At 40.6% G+C, this 27,840-nt stretch overlaps 1 protein-coding gene across 8 annotated transcripts in view; it reads right to left on the bottom strand.

Moving 5' to 3' along the window:
• PDE8A (phosphodiesterase 8A) overlaps positions 1–27,840 on the bottom strand; it is a 122,564-nt gene that overhangs the window by 31,109 nt on the left and 63,615 nt on the right. For all 8 annotated transcript variants that reach the window (XM_062629436.1, XM_062629446.1, XM_062629470.1 and 5 more), the window contains 2 exons: positions 3,019–3,075; positions 930–1,120 (listed from right to left, as the gene is read on the bottom strand). In XM_062629436.1, the coding sequence (XP_062485420.1) occupies positions 930–1,120; positions 3,019–3,075 (248 nt within the window). The remainder of the gene's footprint in view (positions 1–929; positions 1,121–3,018; positions 3,076–27,840) is intronic.

Genomic DNA, 27,840 nt, shown 5'->3' with positions numbered 1-27,840 from the left:
AATTTCCCTTTTAAATAGTTTAACATCAAAACAAAAAACAAATCCCAAGCCTGCAGAACCACTAAGAAAATTCGGCAATATCAGAGACTCCATGAAAAGAGACAGAGAGAATGCAGATTAACCTAAACTTCAGATACTCTCAGTAAGGGAATAGCAAAGATTCTCCCCTCTGAAAAGGCACATAATGGATTCACTTGAAGGACTTGGCCTCACTCATACAAGGAGCATTTTACTTTATTATGGGACAGAACAGTAAAAATATAACAACGGGAACAGCACTGATACCTAGTCTTCGCCTGACAATGCTCTTATCTTGTTACTTTAGTTTAGCAAGAAGAGCCTTTGTCCCGGTGCCCTGAACCCACCACACTCACACATGGTACATGATCTAACCCCACCACCTCCACCCCGCAGACTGTTATTCAGTCTAGACACATTCCCAAGGGGTATTTCACTGGAAAGTCACTGAGGCAAGGCACCGCTGTCTGTCAAATCACTGCAGAGAGACTCAGAAAGGCAAATCCTCTTCCCCTTTCCTCACATTTTACAGCAGTTTCTAAAAGTATTTTTGGAATCACTTTGAAACTTCACTCTTAATAACAGATTTTCAAATGCTGTAGGTACGGAATCATGTACACAAAACATTCCCTATTTGCATCTGCAGTTACTCCACAGGAAATTGCATTTCAAAAAATGCAGAACATTAATGAAGAGAATGTATTTGTTAAATTGGTTGGTGGTACACGGTATCTTTGCAGCTAATTTAATGTGCAAGCAAGGAACCAGGTATGGGGGGGGGACGGGGACAGACCAACAAAAACCCAGTTAATTATAAAAAATATACATGTCTGATAGATTTTATAAAAAGGTCATACAAAACAAAAAAACCTTTGATGACGTGTTAACTATTATACTGAAATGGTGCTGACCTGCATAATGCTTCTGCATCAAAGTATCTGGAATGTCTATGGTCAATAATGATAATGTCATGGTGTTTATCAAGAAAACATTCTAGTGCAGACTCGGGTGTCCTGGCAATATTACATCGAAATCCAGCTTTCTCACATGCCCAACGGAACCCGTTACTCTGGTCATCATCTTCAGCAAACACTAGAAGTACCTGGGTTAAAGGCAGACAGTGAATCAGTACAAAGAAGTCTTACATATACAGTAAATTCTGTGGCTTTTGCCTGTTCTTCACACATCTTTTAAAGCCACTTCCAAGACTCAATTCATTGTTTTTAACAGAATTCCTTTCTACAGACTATTGCTTTTTATAATTGTCTGCGTGCAGATGTGTTTCAAATGGATAAAACAGTCTGCCAGAGGCATTTATTTCAACATGGGATGAACAAGTTTGGGAAGTGGCTCTCCCACCATCAGCTACAAAAAGAACTCGGGCAATCAGACAAGACTAGATGCTTATGTTTCAGCCAGGTTACATGAAATAACAGTGAGTTTTCTTTTTCTTGCCAGGATCATATTCCAGAAAGAAAAATGCCATGGTTCACCTTATATGAATTAATATTTAACAGTGCTTCAATGGCATGGTGAAAAAAGTGCTTTCCTTTTTACCTCATTCTGGTTTCCCAAAGTACTGGGTGCAGCCCACTCTGCAGGGTTCCTGGAAACTACAGACAGGCTGGTCAAGATGAACTCATGCAAGACTGAAATCATCAGCAGAACCTCTGTACATGGAGTGCACCCCCATGTGACTCCTATGCAAAGCTCAGCATGGGATTTATATTACAGAAGGAGATTACCATTGTTGAAATCCAGAACTGGAGGTCAAATCTATGAGCCAGTATTTGCTCTGTTCTAACTTGCTGTGGAATTGCCGCTAACATTAATCTCTCTGAGCCTTTTAAAAATCAGTACAATGTCTGCATATTCAAAGGCCCGATTCTTTCTAAAATTTCAAATTCTAGGATTTAAAAGGGCACAGAAGATAAACATGAAGTCTGCTAAGGAAGATTCTCTCTAATGTGACTGTGCTTTGCATCAAGATAGTCTTTCGTAGAAGAAAACTTCTTTTGCCTGAAAAAAAATACACAGAATGACAGACTACAGATGCATGTTAGCCTTGATTTTGTGGATGACTTTATGTATGCAGCCCTTTGGGAAAGATGAATAACTAAACCAGCATTTGGTCTATTGTCCCAAGACACCAATCTTCCAGTAATTTCATCAAACCGCTGTTAGATATATGCTTTCGTCAGACAATCACATGGAACATGTGTAACTCATACCACTGCTGTTTATCTTCCAGGTGATTTTAGGAATTCTAGTGCTGGTTACACTTCGGACCAGGTTGGTGGAATGTCTGCCAGTAAATCTTAACATTTCCATGTAGTGCATATTTCTGTAAGAATGAAGGACTTTGTACTCATTTAGTTCAGATTCCTATAAAAGCTATAAAAGCAGCCTGCAAAACTGTTTGCAAAACTATGCCACAGTAGTTTGGGCTATATTTAGTGAAGTTAACTTATAACACTCTTAAAGTAAAAGAATGGTTTTCAGCAATAGCACAGGAAGTCAGCAGATCTAACTAATGCCAGTCTACACTGAGTAAAAAAAAACCAAGATACTTTGCTAAGTTCACTTCATATCTTTTGTGATGATATTACAAATTTGGTTGATGTTAGTAACAATGCTGGTGTCACAGACCTTGACAGAACATTTGGCTTAGTACCATTTTGATGAAATTTTGACTAAGAATTGACTACCAGTAAAATACAAAACAAGGCAGACCCTATATTGATTACACGCTAACTGATAGCAAAAAGAAATGAGGATAGCTCTACTTTTATGAGCTGAGAGAGGGTTGGAGAAGAGTTTGGCAGGATTTTTAGGATATCACATAGAATGGCATCATAAAAATCTGTCAGGTGCACGTTATCACCAGACAAAAATGCTCTAAGATCTCTATACCAAAAAAAAAAAAATCCAGTCATAAATTTTAAGCTAACATCTGTGATGTTTTAGAAATTAAGACTTCAGTTTGAACTGATGCATTACCTGAAGTTGATCTCGACGAAGTCTCATAGGGCCGAACTGCACATCTGTTACTGGTGCCTAGAGGAAATAACATGGGATCATATTAATAGATATACACCTCGGTAAGAAGAAAGATTACCTCTGTTAGAGAAGGCTTTTCTAATTTATCACTGTCCCACAGATATATTGCTATCATGAAGCTGCTTCTTCATGAGGGTCTTAGTCTGCTTTTGTAAATTTATATGCTAAGCTGCATTAAAAGAGTTAGAAATCAACAAGTTACTCTTCAAAGCATTTTTATTGTTATTTCAAGCATAAAGTAGTGAATTAGTCATGAAAGTTTGGTAGACAGATTATTATTTTTCTGTATTGTGTATCACTGCAGCTGTTCTGCAAAACATGGAAGTGTTTAAAACCTGCTCTTTTTAAAGTCCAAAATAGCATTGTATCTCCAGAAGAAAGGCAAAAACTCTGCTCTTAGGATGTCACAGGTAACAGGTGCTACAAAACCACACTAATTTCATTTCTCCAAGAGTGTTCTGCTGCATTCCCTCCTGTCCAGTACCTCCATGGAAGGTTTCAGAACTGAGATATTTGTACTTGATGATGCATGTAGTCAGCATGCAACAGTGCTTTGAAAAACCCTACACAAATGTTGACATACGTCATGCTTTCTGCATGCCAGCGATTCCCACATTAGGTTCTGTTCAAGTAACACAGGCAAAGTTTAGCACAAACAGAGCTTCCTTCTCATGTGTCACTTCAAGAAATAGAGGTCAAGGACCAGAAGGGCTGTTGATTATAACTGTTTCTCTTTGATATGATGAATCATTAAATCAAGCTTGAACATGAACGACTCTTCAGCTGGTATGGGAAGGACTTTCTGAAGCAGTCAAACACGTAAGTACAGAGGGAGACTCTAATAGGATTACACAGGTTAGATTCTTTGGGAATTCCCATGAGTATTTGCACTTCCACATGCTTAAATACTTTTCACTTCTTGTCTCAGAAATGAAAACTAAAAAGCAGGAATACTAACTCCCAATTCAAAATGGGAAACAGAGTCCAACCAGTGGTCCTTGGAGCTACATAGACTCTTCAAAGGTAACTGCAGTAAAAAAGGAGACTAAAATTATTTTTAGCAACAGCATAAATTGAAGACATCTCTGGATTCATACGTACAAAGAAAAGATTTTATGAGTACAAAGGTGGCATTTTTACATTGTTGTGTTTCAAAGTAAAGCCACACTTGAAGATCAGATTTATTGCTCTGCAGCCTAGAATTTTTCCAGTAAGTAATTTTAAAGAATCACCAGCATGTCCCACAGAAAAACCTTTTAGAATTACATGCTCCACTCTCTATACCCTTACTGCTCCACTGCTCAGCCCTCAGAGTTTCTCATGTGTGATTTTATTTATTTATCAACTTGGAAGTCATCACCGCAACATTAAATAAGAAAGAAACATGAGTCAAGGAAAAATGGCAACATAGTGCCCTCAAAAACAACCCAGGAATCAGTGCTTGCCTGTGTTATTTACGAGGGCCTCTAAAAGCTGTTATTAAAATGACAGAGTCAACTGGGTCAGATCAGCTTAGATTAAATACTCTCCAGTCAATTAGTTTTTTCTAATTTTGAGACCAGAAATCTCTCTTCAATTGGAAAAATCAAGCTGCTTGATTCTCCCTTGTGGCCCATCATCCAATTATTCAAAATCTGCACTAGAAAATAGCAAATACTGTTGCTGATAATGCACATAGCAGGAGGGAATCCAGGTCTTTGCACAAGTGGTACTGGTGTTGCAGCACTGACAGTCCTACTTGTCCTGAGTCAGCAAGACCAGCAGAAACACCTGAAGGACACAGGGGGAGCATGTCTGTTGAGTAAGAGCTGCCTTTTTACAGTCACTTCTCTGACCATAACCACATTTCAAATTGAATTTTGAAACATTTATTTTGTACACTGCAGCTGCCAGCATAAAGCAGCAAGTGTTTTCTGTTTCACCAAAGAGTGAGTTGTGAGGTTCAGATCCAGAGCTGAACTTCACTGGTGTCTGGGGGTATGTAAAACCACTTCTATCGGGCCAGCATATCCTTAGACTACCCGTCCCAGCCCAAGGGGAATTTCACAAATAAGATAAACCCAGTTTTAATAAAATAAAGCCAATTACTGCTTTTCAGATGATTCTTTCTTTTAAAAAGGTTGTGAATGAATAGTCATCAAAGTATTGGAAGAACTGAGCCTGAAAAACATTCTTCTGCCAGAAACCTGTGGCCATTTCTACACTGAAAATACCTGTCTATGCACCATTTAAGCTTAAGTTACAAGCACTGCCCAAACGAGATAAACTGTCTTGTTACACATTAACTTGCTGTCCTGAGCAAAAAAAAAAAACACAACTTCTGGTTTGCATCTCAGCTGGAAAATTTTGGTGAACTCCAGTTAATTCTTAATCCTGTTGAAATCTGTTCAAATAACTTGATTAATCATTTCAACTTTTTGTGTGCTGCTGGTAGCACTGAGAAGTAATATGCTGATTAAGTACTGTGTCAAAAATCATGGCTTCAGCAAGGATTAACAGAAACCCTCAACTAGGGTGAACTAAACCAGCTTTTAAGATACCTCTAATGCTGCAAACTTTAACAAAACAAAACCCAGACAAGGCTCACATGTATAGTAACTGCACAGACACATTTTTATTCACTCACACCTTCTGGTACTTCTTCCTTGAAGTTCCTTTTCTACTTGAAAAACAAAACCCCAAGTACATTTGTGGATTGACAGACAGGACTTGTGTATGTGACAGCCTTCCAGGCAGGCACAAACCTGTAAGAAAGTGTATGAGAGGACAGAGGCAGAAATAGTTGAAGGTTCCTGGAATGGATTGCGATAGAGCTGGGTCCCTTGCCAAAGAGCCGCTGATGTGAACTTCACAAGTACAATGTATGTGACTGTGACAAGCCCCAAGCTCAGCACATTTTGAGCTCCCTGGCTATGAATGCAAGTCTTTTGAAAATCCTTCCTTGGCTAAACAGCCTCAGAAGCCAGCCCATAACTGGGAGGCAGGGACCGAATCAAACAGAGGGTAGGAAGGGGTACTGCTGCAGGCTTCTGACAGCATAGCCTGCTCTCACTGCAGCCCCACACTTAAACCACCCCAGGAGTGCAGGCTGGTGCCACTGCTCATGGTCTCAAAGCCATTGAAATGCCAGAATAGTATACAACAGTAACTAACTATCAGGCTTTTGGAAAGGCAAACCTTTGTGGCTCATCTGCATGAGTGCAACCACAGTAGCTGCAGCTCAGCTCCTCAAGCTCTGGGAAGCGAGAGATGCCCGTAATAGCAGTATGTAGGTCAGCAACTACTAGTTAGCTTTAATTGCAGACAGCAGCTCCGTTACTGCAGCAGCAAGGGCTTACACCCTCTGCTTAGAGACATAGATAATCAACTCCAGGCTGCTTTAAATGCTTATACACACAGCAATTGCAGCCATTTTACATTCTCTGACTGCTGGTAGCACTTATTTTCCCCAAAATTTGCCTTTCTGATTTGAAAACTGTATTTTGCATCCTGTTGAACCAGACCTGGCCCTGGCATAAAGTGAGCTCAGTCACAAGGCAGTGCCATTAGCCATACGCATGATAGCTGTCAATGGGGAGTTTTCTACTGACTGTTGCGTGCAGTTTAACACTTGCTAGAACACTTACATCTGCATCTTGTAGCAGCCAAGTTGCAAACATTGAAATTGCTGATAGAAATACTTCATGTTTTCAATAACCAGAGAAAAGTGAACATTTGGTAAACAAAACCAACTGCAATTAGCTTTAAAAAGACAGACCCAAACAACTGTGACTGACCTGATTAAAGTACAACAAACTCAGAGTTGACCCGGTGTAACCCGGTAAAGTACTTCTCAGTGAGTCATTCTTCACATTTTACCAGAACAGAATCTACAGGAATGGTCTGTTCATGGTTGCTGGGCTGAGTTTTTTTTTTTCCCCTTCCTACAGCTAGAAAATCTTTAAATGAACTTGCTCCATGACTAAATGTAGACAGGAATAAAGGGTGGAAATAAAGCCAGCTTGATCCACATGCTCTCTATGGTGAGAAACTGCCTAATTGGCATGTGGAATACATCAAAGCAGCCCACAGGTCCCCCATTTGCTAGAGGTCTCATATCTTGGCTTACTCCAAAATGCCGCTCTTACCATTACCAATTGGAGAGAAGAGCAAACCTCCTAAAAGGGCAGAGTCAGCCCCCAAAAAATCCTTTGGCTATTAACCCCCATGTAATACTCCTGCTATGGAGGGCACACACATTCCTTCTAGAGGCTGATTTTCTAAAGCACTTCTTTTATGAAGCTTTTGTGGGATGTTTTAAAGCAGAGCCCTACACAGCCCAAGGTAACCCACATCAGAACTAAGGCTGCGGGCTGCTGCAGCACTACCCACTCACAAGAAGGGCTGGCTGGAAGCTGCTGGCATCCTGGGGAGCAGAAATGCTTGCCTGAAATCCTCCTCCACAATCCACAACTGCCCCATCACTTCCTTTCTGCCTCAGATAGGGCTGTGCAGGTAACAGGAATGACTTTCTGTCTGGGCAGACACTGGCCTCCTGCTGGTGTCCCTCCCTAAAGGGCAGCTGGTAGCATTTCTGCTCCTGCTGCTCTTCTCACCTTTTCCAGGTTAGAGTCTGCAGGAGATGTGGCAGTTTATTTTTCCCGTAACCAGCTTGAACAAAGAAGTGACATAGACTTTAGCTGAATGGATTGCAGATGGTATGTGCTGCTTTACAGCTAGCATCTGCATTTAGAAAGCAGATAATGAGAAAACAATTTCTGTTAGTTGTTTAACACTAAGTAACCGTATCTTCAAATAAAGACTCCAACCTCAAGCTCTGACTCATTATAATACATGACACAGATAACTACAATGATTAGACATAAGAGTCCATCACCGATCCTAATGGACTACAGCCAGCAAAACTCATCATTTTACTCAGATCCATATTTTAAGACATTAAAAAAAAGTGGTTTATCTAACTTTAAAAATATAATTAAGTTTTCTACATATACTAGGCACTTGATGTAAATCAACATGAGTTATCACAGCATGACTTGACAGTCTGGATCATCAAGATATGCTAGGATCTATAGGAGTGTTAAACTGAATTTTGATAATTCTAAGGGGGAAAAAAATGATTAATTTTACAAATGAAAAAATATCTTTTCTAAACCTGCTGTTTTAAACATAGATTTATAACCCCAGAGAGTGAAAGCCCAAATGAACTCACAGATTTATACCATACCTTTAACTTCAACTGATTCAGGATCTATTAGCAGCAGAAATTTGAATTCTACATAATAATATCCTTTCTCAGAAACCATAGCCAAATGCTCTCAGGTGCTGAAAGCTATGAAATGACTTACTTGGTATAAAGTGGCATGACAAGGTCCAGGATCTCATCCACCCAGTTCATACCAGCATGGTGCCTCTATCTCAGCAGAGAGGGGCTTTGTGGCTCTCGTAGAAAGTATCCATGTTCACGATTAGCTATCAAGTTTTTACTATTCACATTTTTCTTTGTATATAACAACCTTTATCACTTTCTGAAATATATGAACACTATATTTACAGTGTTCGTCCAACCCATGATCATTTATCTATTTCTTCCTCAGTGAAAATCTATCTTAAGTGAAGATATTTCTTCCTCAGTGAAAATCTATCTAATTTAAAGCTTAGCTTCCTATTTTCCATGCACTTTCTGCTAGACATTTAACATCATTGTTTACATCCTCCTTGCAGATCTTGACAGAACTGTTTTGTTACAAACTTAACATTGGTACAAGTTACATGAAATGCCGGCTGAGCCTGTTCAGAGCATAAAATGATTTTTATAGTTCAGGGGCTGAACTCTGACCTGGTTAGCAACAGTGAAAATTCAGGCTAATTCCACCAAATATGAAGAGAATATGGTGTATTTACTTCAGTGTAAATGAAGCGGGAGTTTGGCCTCATGCAGATACTTCTTTTGTTGTTTGGAAGCCACAACAGTTTGAGTAAACAGTAAGAGGGAACAAAGCCTCCAAGGTTTCTGCCTTTACTCAACAGATTTCAAGGACAAAGGTAAGCCTGTCTCTCGAAGACCCTAAGCTGCATGCGCTCAGTTTATTCGTCACTGAAATACAAAGACAAGAGTTCTGAAAGGCAATTAAAATTCACCAAAACTGCTGTTGAACCTGGAAGAAACCTGTTAATTCTAGCCCTTTATATTTTTATATTTCTGATTCATAAAAGATGTAGACAAATGTCACAGACTCAGTAACTTACATAATGTAGCATTCTTGCTCAGTGCAATTTGCTTTGATAAAATCTGGCATTTACGTCAATCTAAATTGGGTTCCCACCAATGCATCTCTGTCAACAAAACAATATGGACTTAGATCTATATTACAGGGTCTGAAAATCATAGAATCATAGAATAGTTAGGGTTGGAAAGGACCTTAAGATCATCCAGTTCCAGCCCCCTTGCCATGGGCAGGAATGCCTCACACTAAACCATGTCACCCAAGTCTCTCTCCAACCTGGCCTTGAACACCGCCAGGGATGGAGCATTCACAACCTCCCTGGGCAACCCATTCCAGTGCCTCACCACCCTAACAGGAAAGAATTTCTTCCTTATATCCAACCTAAACTTCCCCTGTTTAAGTTTGAACCCATTTCCCCTTGTCCTGTCACTACAGTCCCTAACAAAGAGTCCATCCCCAGCACCCCTATAGGCTCCCTTCAGATACTGGAAGGCTGCTATGAGGTCTCCACGCAGCCTTCTCTTCTCCAGGCTGAACAGCCCCAGCTTCCTCAGCCTGTCTTCATACGGGAGGTGATCCAGTGCCCTGATCATCCTCATGGCCTCCTCTGGACTTGTTCCAACAGTTCCATGTCCTTTTTACGCTGAGGACACCAGAACTGTACACAATACTCCAAGTGAGGTCTCACGAGAACAGAGTAGAGGGGCAGGATTACCTCCCTCAACCTGATCACGCTATCACCTGAGGTTCTGTTTCAGCATCTTTTTCCTTTAATCTGTGTTCTGTTTAAAGTTGATTCCTAGAATTATCTGCGATACTGCCATGTAATGATACAACAGTCAGTGTAAGCAATGGGGTACACACCCTCTGTTTTCTTAATCCATTTCTTAAGTTTTAGTACCAGTTGTGAACCACTTTTACTTGAATGAGGTCCTGAGAGCCAAACTCTGGCCTCTGATTCATATCATTTGGACAACATGCAGGATGTGTGAGAAGAAAAGCTTTATTGAGCATAACAGGTTGCCAGAGCTCTTGAGTCAGGCTGCTGTCCGTGTCAGCCACGAGACTCAGTCTTATTCCTGACTTCCTCACAACACCTTTACTGCTCCTAAAACACAGCTCCTCTTCCACTGCTTGGCCTGGGGGAAAGTTCTGGCTTAACTGGGTCTTGAGGAAGCTACCCAGGAGGTACCTACACCCAGCTGGGAGCGGGACTGCTTGCCTGCTGTGCCAGGACACAGCGCTCAACACTGGCTACCCTGGGACCAAAGAGGACCCTGGTCATTTTTGGCTAATTGCTTGGCTTGCCACACATGCCAACCATTATTATACATGTTTGTCTGTTTGTATTCTGGGCAGAATTCCCCACTGCATTTCTTCACTGTTATTCCACTGCAATAAGTAAAGCCAAATTAGAACAAAACTGGAGTAATACTGTTGTGAAATCGGGCTTGCTGCCTTCTAGCACACTTTAGACACCACTGAGAGCTCCCATTTTGTACCATTTATAAATTCTCCTCTCACTCTTTACAGGAAACTTTGGTTCTCAAGCTGCAAGCCTGGCACTAGTAAAAGTGAATCATTCCATTTTGTTGGGAATAATTAATGATGTGGTACCAAAGTGACTTTTATTATTATTTGTAATGCAGTCAGGCCTGGGTGGCCTCTGGCCCAGACGAGTGGCCCACTGTGGAAAAGTTGTACAGTGACAGGACAAAAGGCAGTCAGCTATCCCTGCCACTGCTAAAGGTCAGAACTTCTACACAGACCATGCAAACAATTTGGGGGAATTTAGCTGTTGATAAGGTACCTCAGTGATAAAACAAAAGTCATTATCACTTAGCGTGCCCACAGCACTATTAAACACAGAACTCAAAACCTGTAGAGGGAGGAAATGGTTGCAGTTTCCATTTTCACATTCAGAGGAACTGAGGGACGGGGGGAGAGAGACAGTCCCAACACAACTCATGCTGAGCCCCGGTATCTCTTGGCACAGCGTCAGTTACCCCTGCTTCCTGGCCAACCAACAGCAGCAGGCACTGGTAACACTGGGAGCACTGATAATACCTGATATCTGGAAAACACCCACCAATTTCTGGAATTCAAAACAATAGTTTCTGATAATTCAAACACAATTTACATTATGACTTGGTAACCACAGCGTTATCGTAGGCTTCCACGGTAAGCAGATACCACTCCAGCAAAGTGACTATGCAAATCTCACACTATGTACTTCCACAAGAGACCTCAATGAGCAACACACCAAAAAAAGACAGAATAAACCACAGACAAGACAGGAAAAAAAAGCCATCTAATCATTAATCCACAGTTTTCTGCCCAAAGAGAACAAAATTGAATGGAAACCAGTCCTCACATTAAAAGCTATTCAAATCTAGCAAGTTCTATTTGCTGCAGCATCTACATAGGGTTTAAAACTCCATCGATTTGCCTGCTTAGAAGAGAAAAAAATGTGAATCATATGCTCCACAATAACCCTGGAGATGTGACTCTTCCTTAACGCTCGTCTGTGCCTCATGGTCATCATTTTGCCAAAAGACTAACCAGCAGTAAACTTTTTGAACTTTCAAGACCAACCAGCACTGAACTTGAAATGCTCTAGGCCTTCAACATCTGAAGATTTGAGATGGTTCCCTGTGGTCTTCATTAAGGTCTCCACTTTGTGACAAAGTTTTTCAGTAACTTCTCCATTCAGGCACATATACAGATCTTAATCTGAAGGCTGTGAGCTTTCCTCAGGTCGGATCCCTGGGCTGCAAACTAAACTGTAGCCAAGTATTTCTGTGTGGTGAGGGCATGCCATAGAGCATGTCTAGTTATATCCTGCGCTAAGAGAAAAACAGCAGCTTAAACGATCTGGCTTGTACTTTAGAATAATTTTAAAACCCCGTAATAATGGTTTTCTATGCATAGATTGCAGAAAATGATACTTTTATCAATAAAAAAGAAAAAAGTAGTATGAACGTTTTCAGCTGTTCAAAGTCAAATGTCGTTTTTAAGCATTTACCTCTTTGGAGATTCCAGCTTAAGGGTAACAGGAATAGAATGTGCAACATGCAGAAACTGAATCACTTCAGATGAAAAAGAGGTCATCTTTAAGGCACTAGCATCTAATTCCACGGGGTTTTTTTGTTTATGACTAAATTCAAGGGTCATCTAGAATACCCTGCACTTCAGAGCTAATGTCCTCTGAAGTCAAGTAGCCTTGGTATTCTGGGGTTACTTGCAAGTAAGAGTTATGATTGCCTTTGTGAGATGTTACCTTGCAGGCAGCTGAACAGCACGTATGTGTGGCCATTACACCTCTCTGAGTTTCAGCAGCTATTCGATGCACGCCAGCATCTTTGAGACCTCTCTGGTTTGCCCCTTGCAATCAGGACCAGCCACCCTCGATCTCACAAAATGCTTTAAAGGCAGCCACATAAAAATTGTGTGTCCAGCAGTTCCCAGAGGGCTGAGAGACCTATTTCCTTCCCTTTTCCCCCCACCTGACACAAGTCCGGTTACTCCACAGGCTAGGAGAGCTATAACCGAGCTCTGAGTACCAGTTAACTCCTCATATACCAGCACCAATATAAAAGTTTTGGTGTGCTATGCTCTCATCTGATGGCATCTCGACACAGATGTGCATGCTAGCCAAGACGACAGAGAAGAAATCAGTCTTTAAGCCTTGCAAATCATCAGCCAACACACGTTCAAACCAGAGCATTAAATATGTTGGGGTTTGCATCACTCCAAGCAAATAAATCCAGCCTTCGCTTTACCAACAGTTTTGTCTAACTGAAAAGGAACTTCTCACTCCCCTCTTGCTGCCCCAGGTGTATTAATTTTACAGGCAGGCTGGAGCTTACTTTCCATCCCCCATTTGAGTAGAAGCTTTAGTACAAATACTACATTCTTCTGGCCCAAAGGGAAATGCTTGCTGCCTGCACTTTAACTGTTGAGCTGCACGGCACTCTGGGAGACTTAAATATGGCACAGTAGTTCTATTGTTTAATATTATTAAAACCGCTTGCTCTCTTGTGATTCTGCAAGATCCTGGAGTGTAGCAATAAGCACTAATCTGTTTCATATCTACCAGCTAGTTCTCTTCTTTCTAGTGGATATGCTAGTTTTATTTTAGAGATGACTACAGACATATCAAGATACAACAGATCTCCATCATTGCCACTTTTAGTTTTTCTTTACACACATGAACTTCCGTGACAGTTTTCTTTGAACCATCTGAATTTGAGCAGCCTGACTAAAAGGAAGTTCCAGTCTATCAGGAAAATTTCCGATTCCTTTATGTCAAACAAACTGTCATGGCCCTATCTACCAATACTGTAATTGCCATAAACAGACCAAGCAAAGCACAAAAAGTACTGCACAAAAATAGCATAAACCACCCAGTGGATCTGCTAGGCTTCCTAGAAGGCCTCTATTTTGTCCTAAGTCTCCATTTGTTAAGGAACAAACTTGCTTTTTCTATTGTTATGAATAACCCATTGTTTGCACTGGCACAGTTCAGCCTTTACTGATCATAGTAATTTTTATTCTCTCCTGCCATCCATCATCACAAAAGCAACATTTCCCAAGCAGTGTCAAATGACCTGCAGCAAACCGCTGTCAGATCACAGCTGAGCAGGCAGCAAGCTGAGATTTCCCCTCCTGACCAACTCAGAACTGCACATGAGCTCCTGTCATTGCTATTTTATCTTACACATCTCCAGTCTTCACATTATGTGGGCATCCTGGATGGGCCAGCTGATTTTAGTCCCCAGAGACTGGATACTGACAGTATGGAGCTGCCTCCTTCCCCATTCTTCCAGCCATCTGCTGCACACAACAGCTTTACATAGCTTACTCAGGTGTCTGGGAACCTGCTGGACACCATTGGCATGTGGTGCTCTGTATGGTCCAAAAGTCTGCTCTGCCCACCTTAGGTAAGAACAAATTTACTTGTGCTCTGTCCAGTATCTTGCTTGGAAGCTGCTCTAAAAGGCAGCAAAGATGCAGTCTCCAAGATGTGATTTCACAGGTAGAATAAATGCCAAGTCGGTGGGACAGAGGCCAGTACAGTGAGAGAAACATTCCATACTGGTAATAAACATTTCAGTATTTTTATTTATTGAATGCAGGTTTCCCAGGATGACTGCAACCATCTACTGACATTTGAGAAAACCAAAAGAGAGGTTCTTGGCATGCAAGCCTTTTCTAAATAGAAAACTTTGTCTCCAATAAATGAAGACTCGAGATTGCAAGAATATTCAAGGTCTTCTTAAAAACTACAAGAAGTTTACAGTAGTGCATCCTTTTTTTCACCCTAAGGTTTAGCATTAATTTTGCTTGTTCACACCAATGACCAATCCAACAGGTTAACTCCAGGCTTTATCATAAGGAGGAAAACAGACAAATGGATTCCAGGTCTGGGGATTCCTTCTTTCTTTTGACTACTCTGAACTTCACTGGCCAAGGGGATGACTGACTGGTTTGCTCCAATACAGATGCCTCTTCATTCCTGACGACCTACAGGGTAGTTTGAAACCTGACGCTAGTTTGCTGCTCAGTCTGGTTCAGTAACACACAGTGCTTCTGCCAGCCCACAGACTCATTAAGTATTACATGCTCGGTAGATGGGATCACTCATTTTCCTTCAGTAGAACCTTTCTACAGTTATGCCAATCCCCCTAAACTCTGCATGTCTTTAATGAAGTGGGGATTTCATTATTATCAGAATTGTAATTAAGTAGAATTTGATGCAGCAAAGCAACTTTGCAGTCTGATTTTCTTGTAAACAGAATTTCACTCTATCGGTATTTGTGGTAAGCACACTCCGTTTTACTTAACTTAGAAAAAAAATCCGTTTGAAAAAATAACTATACTATATATAATACTATTATATATAGTATATACAAAGCAATCTCTGCACATTCTGCCTACAAGTAGCAATTCCTTTACAAAAGAACTGCTGAATATGCCAAAGAAGACACTGCTGCTATAAAATGAATGATTAGCATGATTTTCTCTTTAGAAATACACAAGCAACCTATATGTTGCCACCTCCTAGTGAAGTTTCATGGGGTTAAGCTGTGGCAATCAAGGTCTCAGCAGAGCAGTCTCCCATGAGGCAGCCCTTTAATAAACAACTCATCAGCAAGGAAGCCCATAAGGCACTCTGCCACTGTAGTCATTAACTGGGAAACAAATCCTTCTGGGTATCAAATACCCACTCAAGATGAAATCCCGCCCACTGTAAAGTTCATTGACATGAGTACTGTGTAGATACACTCTCTCCAGGTACACTCTATTTCTCCAATAAAGTACAAGGACCATAATTATGCAGATAGTAATCTATAGATGTCAAATAGCCTCATATAAATTATTGAGATTTCCAGGAAAGAGAGACATTATCTGAGATACTTGCATTAGATAGTTTTTACCAGTTGTATGATGGCAGTGAACTTTCACAGACAGTCTTGATGCAGTTACAAAGTTTGAAGGAAACTTCTGTAACATGAAGGGATAAGAACATGGGGTTAAGCAGAAAAGATAGGAAGACATGGAATAGATCTGTAATTTGAACATGTGCGTTCACCTGCAAACTGCACAGTCAGATAAATGCTGTATAAAATCATGAACACATACGAGCAGTCAGCTAGCAGCGGTTAAAAGGTGCATTTGGCTGAGCAGATGTGGACGTTGCATGTGTCATTTGGACAGCGATTTTGAAACAGTGCTTGTCTTCCCGTAATGTGGGTAGAATGTCAGGAAATCTTTTCCAGAAGCTTTATCAGCCTCCTCAAGTCACAAGTCCTCAGACCCTACCTACAGTGGGCCCTTCCACAGGGGTGTATGAGCACCAGAGCACTGCATGTGATCTTTGAAATACACAGGTTCTCTGCTCCTCACAGCAAGGACTTAAAATGTGAGCAGAGCAGAGTCAAGAGTAGTGCAGCGGAAGTTTCTCCAATATTAGGACCACCTTCTGCACAATTTATTGACACCTAAATCTATCCCGCTCATCTGAAAAGGTCTGATGTTGTAGCTGAGAGTTGCACACGTGTCCTTGTGACAGGAATTGTGCTGGAGCTGTGCGCACACGAGGAGCCTGGGCCACTCTGTCACATGCCACAGAGCTCATAGTGCATCATTTAGTTGGGCAGCAATATCCTCATTTCACTTGGATAACAATGATGAATTAGAAAATGCAGCTACATGGAAGATAGAGGCTCCACTTAGTCGTTATATAATGAAACGGTGTCAATCTATGCAAAGAAAACTGGCATCCACCCCAAACCCATCTCTCGAGACGGAAATTCTGGCATCTGACAAGATGAAGCTCATTTATTCTGTTTTGTAACTATCTGAAACATGTTTCCACCCTGAACATTTTTGCATTCTCACTCTGCTGGTTTTTCTAAGAAGGATGCAATGGGCTTAGGCCTTCTGCCGCAAGCGCGAAAGCTTTACGCCAAAGAACAAACAAGAAAAAATAGCCATTAAAGTGCTGTCTGGCGACACCAGTAATAAGTTCACAGTCACCATTTCCTTCTTCCTCCCCTGCACCAAGTGTTTCTTCCCAGACAGTAATCCAGACTGCTGATAGCTCTGGCAGGGAGCTTTTACCAGAAATTTTAGCAGGAAATGTTAATTTGCAAGCCTCGGTGTCTTCCCCAGGGGAAGACACACGTATCTGCAACACCAAACCACGGGGCCTCAGAGCTCCTCAGACCTGCCTGCAACACACAAGAGAAATCCCTCTGTATCTCTAGCAAAGCTGAGTAAAATCCAAACTGTGCTCATTTATTTTCTTTTGCCTTTTCCCCCTAAGCAACGAAATACTACAAGAACATCCAAAGCAAACAGAAAAATTCTATTAATGAAATATCCAAGCTAGTGCAGTGCCATGGCGTAATTCCGAGCTCAGCTGGATTTCTAGGACACAGATCCTTGCTGGAAATTTATAAAACAAAACCATTGCTATGTGTAAAAGTCCCTCTGCATTTCTATATACCAGTTTAGTGGTAAAGATAGCCTGTGTGAAACAGTAAATATAACACATACATTACAGGTAAATTCAATATCAGGGATAAATAGTTTTCTAGTATAAAGTCTAATGTCTCATGTAGCAGACAAAGACAGACTCACTTTATTAACAGTTCCAATTAAGCTGCAGTAAAACTACAGGTCACTTGGAGAATTGAAAAATATAAATAAACCTATAAATTCATCAAAGTTCGATGTAGATTGAACCCTTGAATCAGACAGATCACCTGATTTCTTTTTCTTCCTCTATGAACTTCAAACATACAGATGTAATTACTTACTTACAGATGTAAGAGAGAACAGTGTCCTCGATTAGGAAAGCTTTTATCAATCATGGGAAGTTTCATTTGACTTGTTTTATGTGTTTGCATGCTCCTTTGAGCCAGGACAAATGTTCTTACCACATTCATATTTATGCGGTTAGCAGATTTTTCTGCATCTCTTTTGTCTTTATCCTCTAAAGACAAAACAAATGGTGTGCTGCTAAATGTTGAACTCTGCAACTTTAGTACTATGTTGAGACAGGAATATATTTTGACTAACTCTGTGAGCCACTAACATGTACAGTCTAAGCATCTATCATGAAACACAAAAGTACTACTTTTTTCTTCACTACTTAATTTGAACCAATATGTCGAACTCTGGATGACACTGAATATACTACGAGATGTAAAATTTTATCCAGTTGTACTTTGTAATATAATTTTTCTAAGCACATTCAAATGTATTCCAACAAAATAAACCTTCTGTGAAACAGCAGGAAAATATTAGAGGTGGCATCAAACCACTACTCTATTAAACATAAATTACTCACAGTATGTTCCCCACAAAACAGAGTAACAAAATTTGCAGGCCACAATATGAGGTTGTACCCAGAAATACTTTCCAGATGAAGCAAGCAAGATTTGCAGTGGTTTCGTGACACAATTGACAATTTCCTACTATCGGAAGAGCAATTCTCTAGTGCATTTGCTCCCTCCTTGCACACCTCCTGTTCTGAGTTCAGTGAGCAATGACAGCTAAAAAGAGCACTCATACAAACAGAAGGTCCATCTCGGCTCTCTGTGTCCTTCCATCTCTGTGCCGCTGGCCTTGAGTGCTGAACAGCTGATCACCTGTGAATCATTTCATCAGACAAGTCTAACTCATTGCGCACCAAGCGTGTGTGGCATTTCAGCCCCATGCCCCCTCTTTATTCTTAAATAACACAACCCGGACACTGCTACTGATATACTCTTTGGGAAGAAAGTAAAGTATGGCTTGTTTGAACCACAAACTAGTAGTACTTAAAGCATTTAAGATTGATTTGCTTGTTTTACAAGAGAAACATGCCTATTTGGGAATAATATTTTGCTGATACTGTCAACATGGAACTACGGATGCCTCAATTCCTATCCCACATATTACATTCCTACTTCAGACAGCATTTTAAGATAGAATTTCACAGTGTTAATGGCAATTTAGTAATTTGACTGATGATTTTGCTTCGCAATTCTCTTTCATATTTTTAGCCCATTCTATGATTTTTAAATCTGCATGGTATAGAGAGTTACCAGAACCACCATCCGACTGACTTGCTATTTTTTCTAGAGTAAGAAGAATCTTTTGGCTCTGCTAGTCAATAAAAAACACTTCTTCTCCCAAGTTCAACTTGGAGAATTTAGTTACAGCCTTTACAAGGAGCACTATGCAAATCAGTGTTTCCCACATAAGCAGTTTTTCACAGTCTGCAGCAAGAAACACCTTCTGGTAAGTACAGACCTATTTTTTACAGTACATGATAACATATTTCCTGCTTGAAATGTTCCATTATTTCCAGTATTTCTGTCATACAAGATTATTTTTATTTTCTTTTTAATCTAGTGATGACTGTTCCATCACTGCAGTGACTAACAGCCGTTTTCTCAACACAACTCTCCCAGTCTCATCTGGAACTCTCCCAGTTTCATCTGGTTGGAAAAACTGCATCCCTTTGACTGCAAGCCACTGTCAATGGTGAGAGCATTCATTTCACTCTCTGTTCTGTCATCTAACACAAGACTGAACAACTGGAACCTCAAGCTGGTTGTATCAGCACTCCAGGAGTCAGAGGCAAACATCTGGAATTTATTTGTTAGAAACAAATTGAATGACGTATTTTCAGGGGGTTTAGCTTGCACCTGTACTTACAAATCTCCATGAGGGCAAGTTATGAATAAATGTAATCAGGAGCAGGAGGCAGAAAGCTGATTCTGAGCCCTTCAGTTCAACCCCTGTCAATGGCCCCAGGAAGAAGGTCCATACTAAGATGCCCTGAAGGCACAATTTGTTCAGAGTTCTCCTGGTCCTCTGGAGGTTAAGGAATGCACCATACTAGGCCTCTTGGGGCACACCAAGCTTTCAGTGCAAACCTCCAGACAGCTCTGTAGAGCAGTTCGGATGGCAGAGCATGCTCTCTTCGTCCCCTCTCTCTGATGATGGTGTGCTCTATTCAGCCTTACAGTCCACACAGGCTACTGGGACTTTTGTCCACCTTTGCCACGGGGGAAATGTCGCCCTGAAAGTTACTTCTGCTGTCTGTAACACCACGAATGGTTCAAACTTCAGCAGAAGCTGTGAAGGGGAATGGAAAAAAGGACAAGAGGAATTTAAGAGAGCAGTACTGCAAACAGAGTAGTGATGTGGGGGGCAGAGGTCAAAAGAATCAAACACCACCACTATTATCTGACAGGAGGGCACAAAGGTACAGGATGAACCTCTGAAAATAAGTAGAGGAGGGAACACGGAATACACAGAGAGGAAGACAGGCAGGGGAGAAACAAAGAGAGAGAAGGCCCTGCCAATTGTTTGGATGAAGTGTTACCTTTGCCTAGGCACTGAACTCATTGTCTGCAGCCGTCTCCTTTCCTGCTTCTTTCCTGAGCCTCCCTATGCGCAGACAAGTGCTTGTTCCAAATCGGAAGGTGACTGATATGGGCAGGTCTACACTACAGTCAACTTCACTATTCTTACTTCTGCAGAGTACAAGGTTTTCACTGACTTTCAGTCTGTAGATTGAACACATCTTATCCAGCTTGGCAGCCTGTCTCAGGGAATATTCATATTTAGGGATTGGTATAACTGTAATGAGACAATCCCATTGAAAATGCAACCAAACACCTAGTGATGCAAAGCAAATTCACACAGGTATCCATGGCTGCAATGAACTGCATCCAGTTCATTACATACTGACTATGGGCCACATTAGGGATGCAGGATGCTGGAAGAACAGGAACTCTGTACTGGGCAGGAACCAGTTACATTCCCTTCTGATCATAAAAGAAGATACTGAGAAAAACAGCTTTTTTTTTCATTTCTGCACAGACCCAGGCATGAAGAAGTCAGAAAAGACAAAGAGAACTCAGCATTTCAATGAGGTGACAGACCACATGCTCCACACTCAGTACTTCACACACTCAAGCTATTTTCAGTTACTGAAAACATTACTGGGACAGTGTAGTGAAACTGAATTTAGCAGAGAAAGGCACTAGGCAAAATGTTCTGGCTTAAACTTTAAAAATAAGATGAACTTAACTGCCCCAATGGTGAGTCAGTTCCTTATATACCTCTCCAGCATACCCTGTTGGTCTGTCATCAGATGTTCCCTGACTCCTTCGCTGCTCTGCAGGGCAAATCCAAATGTTCTGAACTGCATTCTTTTTCCTCTTTCTGCTTGGTTGCAGTTGTCTGGTTTGGTTTTTTGTTTCATTGGGTTTTGCTTGTTTGTTTGTTGTTTTAATGAAGGACCTTAGAAGATTTCTTTCAAGAACTGCTTTCATGAAGCGATCAACTGCTCTTTGCCAAACACACAAGCTCTTTGGAGAAAGGAAAAATAGGGTTTGGAGACGAAGTAACTCTGGGGAGAGCCATCTGGAGTATGCCATGACAGACCTACAGAAGAGGTAGAGCTCAACAGCTGTAAGACCTAGTCCACAAAACCCCATCAGTTCAAACTGTATTAGTACTGTACAGTAATAGCAAGAGAGCAGTAAGAAGTTATGTTGTACTTCTTAGGGCACTAGTGAGACATTTTTCTTGATGGTGGGAATCATCCAGGTCTATGACTGTAGGCTCTCAGCAGCTCTGAGAAAACTGGGAGCTAATGATGATCTTAACTGAACTGAAACTCTTAAAACTGCTTCTCATATCATATAAAGACTCATCACTGTATTTATAATGTCCTGAGCCGTAGGCATAAAGAACACTGCAAATAAGATGAACTAATGAAGACTCAAGTACCATAGGGCAAAAAGCAAGTCCTGTGAAACCACCACAAGGTGGTTCCTTTTTTGCAATATGGATGGCTATGGATGACAGGAGACTAGCATGATGATGATGATGATGGTGATGTTAGTATTATTGACTAGAGCTGCCTCAAGGTTTGTCTGGAAAACCTGTTGAACTGAGGTCTGCTCTGCTCATCACTGGTTCTTCTCCAAGTGGAAGTTAATAACCTTGCGGCACTGGCCAAAAAACAAGCAAACCAAAAATGTGAGGGGATCAGACCCCTGGCAGAGTTTCAGTACTCCTGAGCTCAGCAACCAGACTGCTACGCTAGCTAGCAGAGGAACTAATGATGGATGCATTGTTGACAGTTCCTCTGTCTACAGAATTACAGCATTAGCAGCTTCACAGTCAACAGCTTGCAGAATGTTTTGCAATACCTGGATGGAAGTGTTTTCACACATACATCATACAGCACCACATTATAAACTATTTCAGGCTGCTTTCAGGAAGATATGAAAACACACTAGTGGGGAAAAAAATAATTCAGAAGCCATTAAAAAAAAACCACAACCTGAAACAAATATGGGGTTTTATCGCTGCTTGATATTTAAATTGTCAGCTTTATCCTCATGGTAAGTAGGCAGCTCTAGTTCACAACTGAATACCTACTTTATTTATTTAGCTACGCTGCATTTAACCTTACATCCTGTCTGCTGGGTGCATCCGGCCCCACAGACCTCCATGCAGCAAAGCGTTAGCATGAGGTGGGGGAGCTACTTTCCACAAGCCAAAAAACAGGAAATTTGATGACATTGTTCAGTGAGCAGACGTCAGCAGAGAGTGATACAAAAGAGTAAACAACTTCCTAGCAGCAGCAGACAAATGGGCCGGAACTACTGGAATCCTGTGATGTCTGGTGTGCTTTGCATGAAAATGACTGTCTCAATGAAACAGGGAGAGCTTCGGCTGATGCAGATTGGGGCTGCTCCCCAAATATCTAGGAACTACACCAATTTGGTCTGTTTAAGATTTGACTCCAAGTCTTTACCATTATGATCCTGAAAACATAATTTTTGATAATTCATATTGTTGATATTCTAAATATTTTGTAAATGTTCTCATTTTAAAACAGTTGATTTAAATAAAAAGGATAATTAAGTAAACGGGAGACAGTGGCAGAAATGCAGGCTCCATTTCATTATGATCGTACTACCATCAGTCTTACACATACATACCACATATATACACAATAAGATATAATATTCTTGTTGAAATACTTCGATATGAAGGAAGCTCAGCACTCTGCTGGTGGAACCAAACAGTATGCATGACATCATCTTTCTGGATTTGTGTTTGCTTTGTGGAATCTGCTCTCATATTTTCCAGCTATGGGCAAACGTCAAATATGATCTGAAAAAATTACCTGTCAGCTAAGTGTATGATGACTCAAAGACAAGTTATAGCAGACAGAAGGGAAGCGTAGGGGAAGACATTTTTGCTCTAACTGAATGTCATTCTGCTTGTCTCTGTCCAATTTCAAGACCTCTTAACTGCAAGTAGCAACATTTGACCCCTGACGACAAACGTGGAGCTTCACTATTCATTCCAATCAACCAAATCAAGAAAATGTCACCCTCTGGAAAAACTCTCCTCCCCACTCATCTATTTGTAAGAGACCACTGAGCCATATCATCGTTCAAGTCCTCTTTGCCTGTTGAGCTATCCCTTTCAAAGTGATGTAGAGAATTAGGTCCTGTTCTAAACAAGTTAGTTCTTAAATTCTCGACAAACTGTCCCATCAGGACCTTGGGAACCTTACAGAAAACACACAGGGATGTTCCCCAGGAGAATGCAATTTAGGAGGTACAATCCCAGCACTCTCCTCTCACCCAGGTATCCCCTCCTAGCCAAAATCTAAGCAGAACAGACTCTTAAGATGAAAATAAGCAGCTAAATTTAGAGCTGTTCATGAGACTGCCCTACTCTCAGTAACAGAGAGAGGGAACAACAGGAAAGAGCCAGATGCTTCTCAGCTCTCCTTGCCAAATTCTCCTCTCCTCGGAGACAAAAAATGTAGTATGTAATCCTGGGGAGGAAGACACACCAATAACCATGTCAACGCTGCAGTCAAATGAAAAGGCAAACATACCGGGCCAGATCTATCTGCAAAATAATTCTAGTGATATGAGCAGACTTTGTTCTTCCTAAATACTGGCAAGTAGCCACAGGCTAACAAATGGCTAGACAAAAATACATAAATAAAACCACACATCCAAAGAGCAACAAATGCCGATAAAAAACAGCAGGTCTACAAAAAACCCAAAACTGCTTCTCATTCCTCACTCTACCTACACCAGGATTTTCCTGGTTTCAATTAATCTGTTATTTCAGCAGAGCATGACTTTGCACCAGTTCTGTGATTCTTCCCTAACTCTTTAGTTTGAATGTAAGAAGGGCTTAGAAGACAAACTCCTCTCTGAAGCTAATCAGTTTCAATCCTCCTCTGTCTTTGATTACATGACAAGATTAAAAATACATACATCATTAGTAAAATTTTCCAAGAAAAAGCAAATCAGTCTGGAGTAACTCCAAAGTATTTACCAGAGAATGATATTCACCTGGGTGTGCAACAATGTCAAGAAGGTAATCTTGTCAGAAGACAGGTTTTCTGCAAAACTCACGTGGCTTCAGGATGGAAACATTATTTACCACAACTCCCTTTCCAACCTTTCACTCCACTAAGGCTTATGGCTAACACATGTCTAGGGAAAGAGACCTGGCTCTGACCTGCAGCAACAGCGATGATGGTGGTGTGACATGACCCGAGTGTCACATGTCTATGCAAGTCTGTCATTTACACGGCACACTTACTCAGGGCCTTCCATTGTTAAGCACTGATTTATATCAACAGAGGTGAACACGGTGACCAAAGGCAGACAGAATGTGGTTTTAAATAGAAATGAAACTATTGAATCCTATTGTGTGCAAGCACAGAAGCGAGAAGACCATAGGAAGGGTGGGTGGCTGTGCTGAGTGATCTGCTGATAGAGGTTACTATCTCTTCTTGATAGGGTCTGGCAAAAAGGACAGTAACTCCTACAGGATTTCCCTCCCCGTTTTCAATGGTCTGAGGCCCCAGACTAGCAGGTATGACACAAAATACAAAATGTTTTCCAGTTATCTCTACAATGCCATACCACTGAGATTGATTTAGCAAGCCAAGCCACCGTTTGCAGCTTTTTCCTGTGCAACTTAAGTAGAGAACTACTTTTAACTTTCTGTGCCTGGGGTATCTGTCATTATCACCTACGTTCAATTAATTTTTTATGCATGATTTTGTTCCATGGAAGTGTATTTTGAAATTTTACTTCTACAGGGCAGTATAAAAGCACCTTCTAATCAGATTAAACAAGTATCAGAAACCCAACCTAAGTTTATGGGGGAGTTAACCTGGAGACCACTAACTGTAGTATTCCCTATATTTTACACCTATTTTGAGTCACTTTACGTTAAATTAGCAAATGGACTAAACTGAAATATTTTCTGATGTAAAAAGAGTACTTGTCAGGAAAAACAAGAGCTCCATGGGTTAGATGCACCTACCATTCGCCCATCCACAAAGGGGAATGTGTTTCTTACAGGATCACTGCACAGTGGTAAGCTTTGTTTCCGTAGAGATTTTGACATATGGCTCAAGTTAGACCTTAAATTAGAATATTCCTCTTTGAATTGAGAAATGATCTTTCTGTGCAAATGAATAGTGTATTCAGCGTGAATAAAGCTTCTGCTATTGCACAGTTCATCTTATCTACTGATGTCATTTCCTCTTAGCTGCTTCTGTAATATTAATAATCACCATACAGCCAAAGAGGTCATATACTAGGAATGTATACTTTAAAATTCTTCAACATTGCAGAGGAGTTTGAGCAAAACAAAATCAAACCTATGTTTCTCGCTGAATGACTTGCAAGGAGATGGCTTTATGCCATTTAAAGGTGGGCATAAAGAAACCTGTCTACTTCAGGGAAAAAAGACTCCAGGCTGCAAGAGAAATGCAAGAGTTGAACATAGAAAGGAAAATAACTAATGAAGAGTGAACCTAACCATACTTAAAAAGCAAAAAATGGTCTTGTACAAAGTAATCATGCTGATACAAGCAAAGGATCAGACACAGATTTAATTCATGGGTTCAGGGTGTTTCTGATGCACTTCTTGATACGATAATTTTTGTTTAAAATGACTTTAAAGTGGCTTCTCTTTTCCTGAACAAAGTGGAGCAGCTTCCTGAACACAACATTTCAGCAGTCAGTTCCTAGCTGCACAGACACTTGAAGGATCCCCACTTACCTGCCCAGCTGAAAAGCAAGAAAGAAAAAATGCAGGTGTAGAAAAATTGATGTTTTTAAGGAGACTGATACCTTTTAAGGTAACTGCCTGCTATGAACATCTTGGAAAATCTCAGACTAAAAAGCTGGGGTATCATTTTTGTGGACATTCCTTCTTGGTGGGACATTCTTTCACATCTTTGATTTATAAAAATCCTTCATGTCACAATATATAATTCAGAATGAAGCATTTTTCTCCTTGAAAAAAAAAAATCACTTTCTAGTAAAAAGCAACTGTTTCTGCACAGAAAATTCAGAAAGCAGATAGAATATTACATACAAAATGCAAATTTAAGGAGGAGACAAGTTCTAGGGTACACTGGAGTGAAGAGACATTAAGAGCAGAAAAATGACCTCTTGAGAAATGGTGTCAAAACATAGTAGCTGGGAGCTTTCACGATAGGCTGACAAAGAAAAACCATGAGTAAGATCTAGATAAAGATAGCAGTGATCCCTCACAATATTAAAGCAACAATTTCTTCACAAATATGGTGGGTTTATGGTTTTCTTCGGGTGAATATAGGTCTATGACAGACGCTCTGCTCTTATGTGCTGGAAACAATTTTAAGTATTCTAGAGCATGGAAATACTCTTCTGGGAGAGGTCCAAACACTGATTTGACAAGGTCTAGAAACCAAATAGTTTTTGATACATGATTTTCTTCCTCATAGTACTTCAGCTTTATGTTCTCCCCGCAACATTTTCTTTATTTCTCCACTCGTAAGTGCCAATGTTACCAGGTCTAGAATTTCTTTAATGGATCTGAAAAGAATTGATCATTCCCTCAAAGGCAGAGTTCCAGTTCCTGGGGCCATGTGACTGCATGAGAATGTGGTTTTCTTGGCAAAAAGGTTACTTCTGCCTCTTGCAGTTGCAGAAGAAAGTTTGAATCCCGAATGTTCAAACACCCAAATGTCAACAGAGAACCAAAATGTACTGGGAGTTAAAAGGAAAAAAAATAATTCCCAAGCTTAGTGCATTTTTTTTGTGTCTGGCATAGTGATTTTTAATCCCCTGGAGCTGTCAGTACTGCATTAGCACAGCAGAAACAGGTTACAACTGTTGCAGGACTTCGATCTGAGCAAGAAAGGCATTAAGTGCAAAGCAAAACAGGGTAAAAGGGCAAGAATCAGCCTGATTACATCCTGTGCCCAGAGTCAGACCCTCAGTCAATATTCAGACAGCTCTGTTCAGCACTCAATTCCCAAATACAGGACTGCCACTTTTCAAATGAGACATACAGCATTTTGATTATCACACATCTAATAGTCTCAGATGGACAGAAGTAACTTGAGCTATCATGTATCATAAAGAAAGACCAAAGGCAGAAAGAGCTGGTTCTGTTGCATGCACTGGCAGAGCAGCAAACACAGAAACAAGTAAGCCAGAACAAAATGTAGCCAAAGATGAAGAACCATCTTCACAGGGCGAAGAAGTCGGTCAATAATTTACACTACAAGAAAAGCTTATACTTTTATACTTTCACAGGGCAGAACACCCTACCACAGAGCTAGAAGGCCTCTGCAGAGGTTATCTAGATCATCGTCTGTCTCAAGGCAGGATTAATATAGTTATGTCACCCTTAACACATATTTGCCTAAGCTTCTCTTAAGCTCCATGATTCCCTCAGCAATCTACTGAATTGCTTCACTGTCCTGTGGAGGTTTTGCCAACTTACAAAACTATAATATTCTCTATAATTAAGGCTGAATATAATATTTCTTGCCCTATTCACCATGGAAATGAAAAATGTGCTATTCCCTCCCACTCTGTAGCAGCCTTTTCAGATCTGAAGACTGGTTAGTTTCTAGAAGGATTTATTTGTTTTCCTTTAAGTCAAATCATTTAAAACCAAAAAA

The sequence above is a fragment of the Pezoporus occidentalis genome, unplaced genomic scaffold, assembly GCF_034315485.1.
Source record: "Pezoporus occidentalis ecotype Australia unplaced genomic scaffold, CSIRO_AGI_Poc_V1 ctg11, whole genome shotgun sequence".
Taxonomy (NCBI): domain Eukaryota; kingdom Metazoa; phylum Chordata; class Aves; order Psittaciformes; family Psittacidae; genus Pezoporus; species Pezoporus occidentalis.
This window is presented reverse-complemented; position numbering and strand designations above follow the sequence as displayed.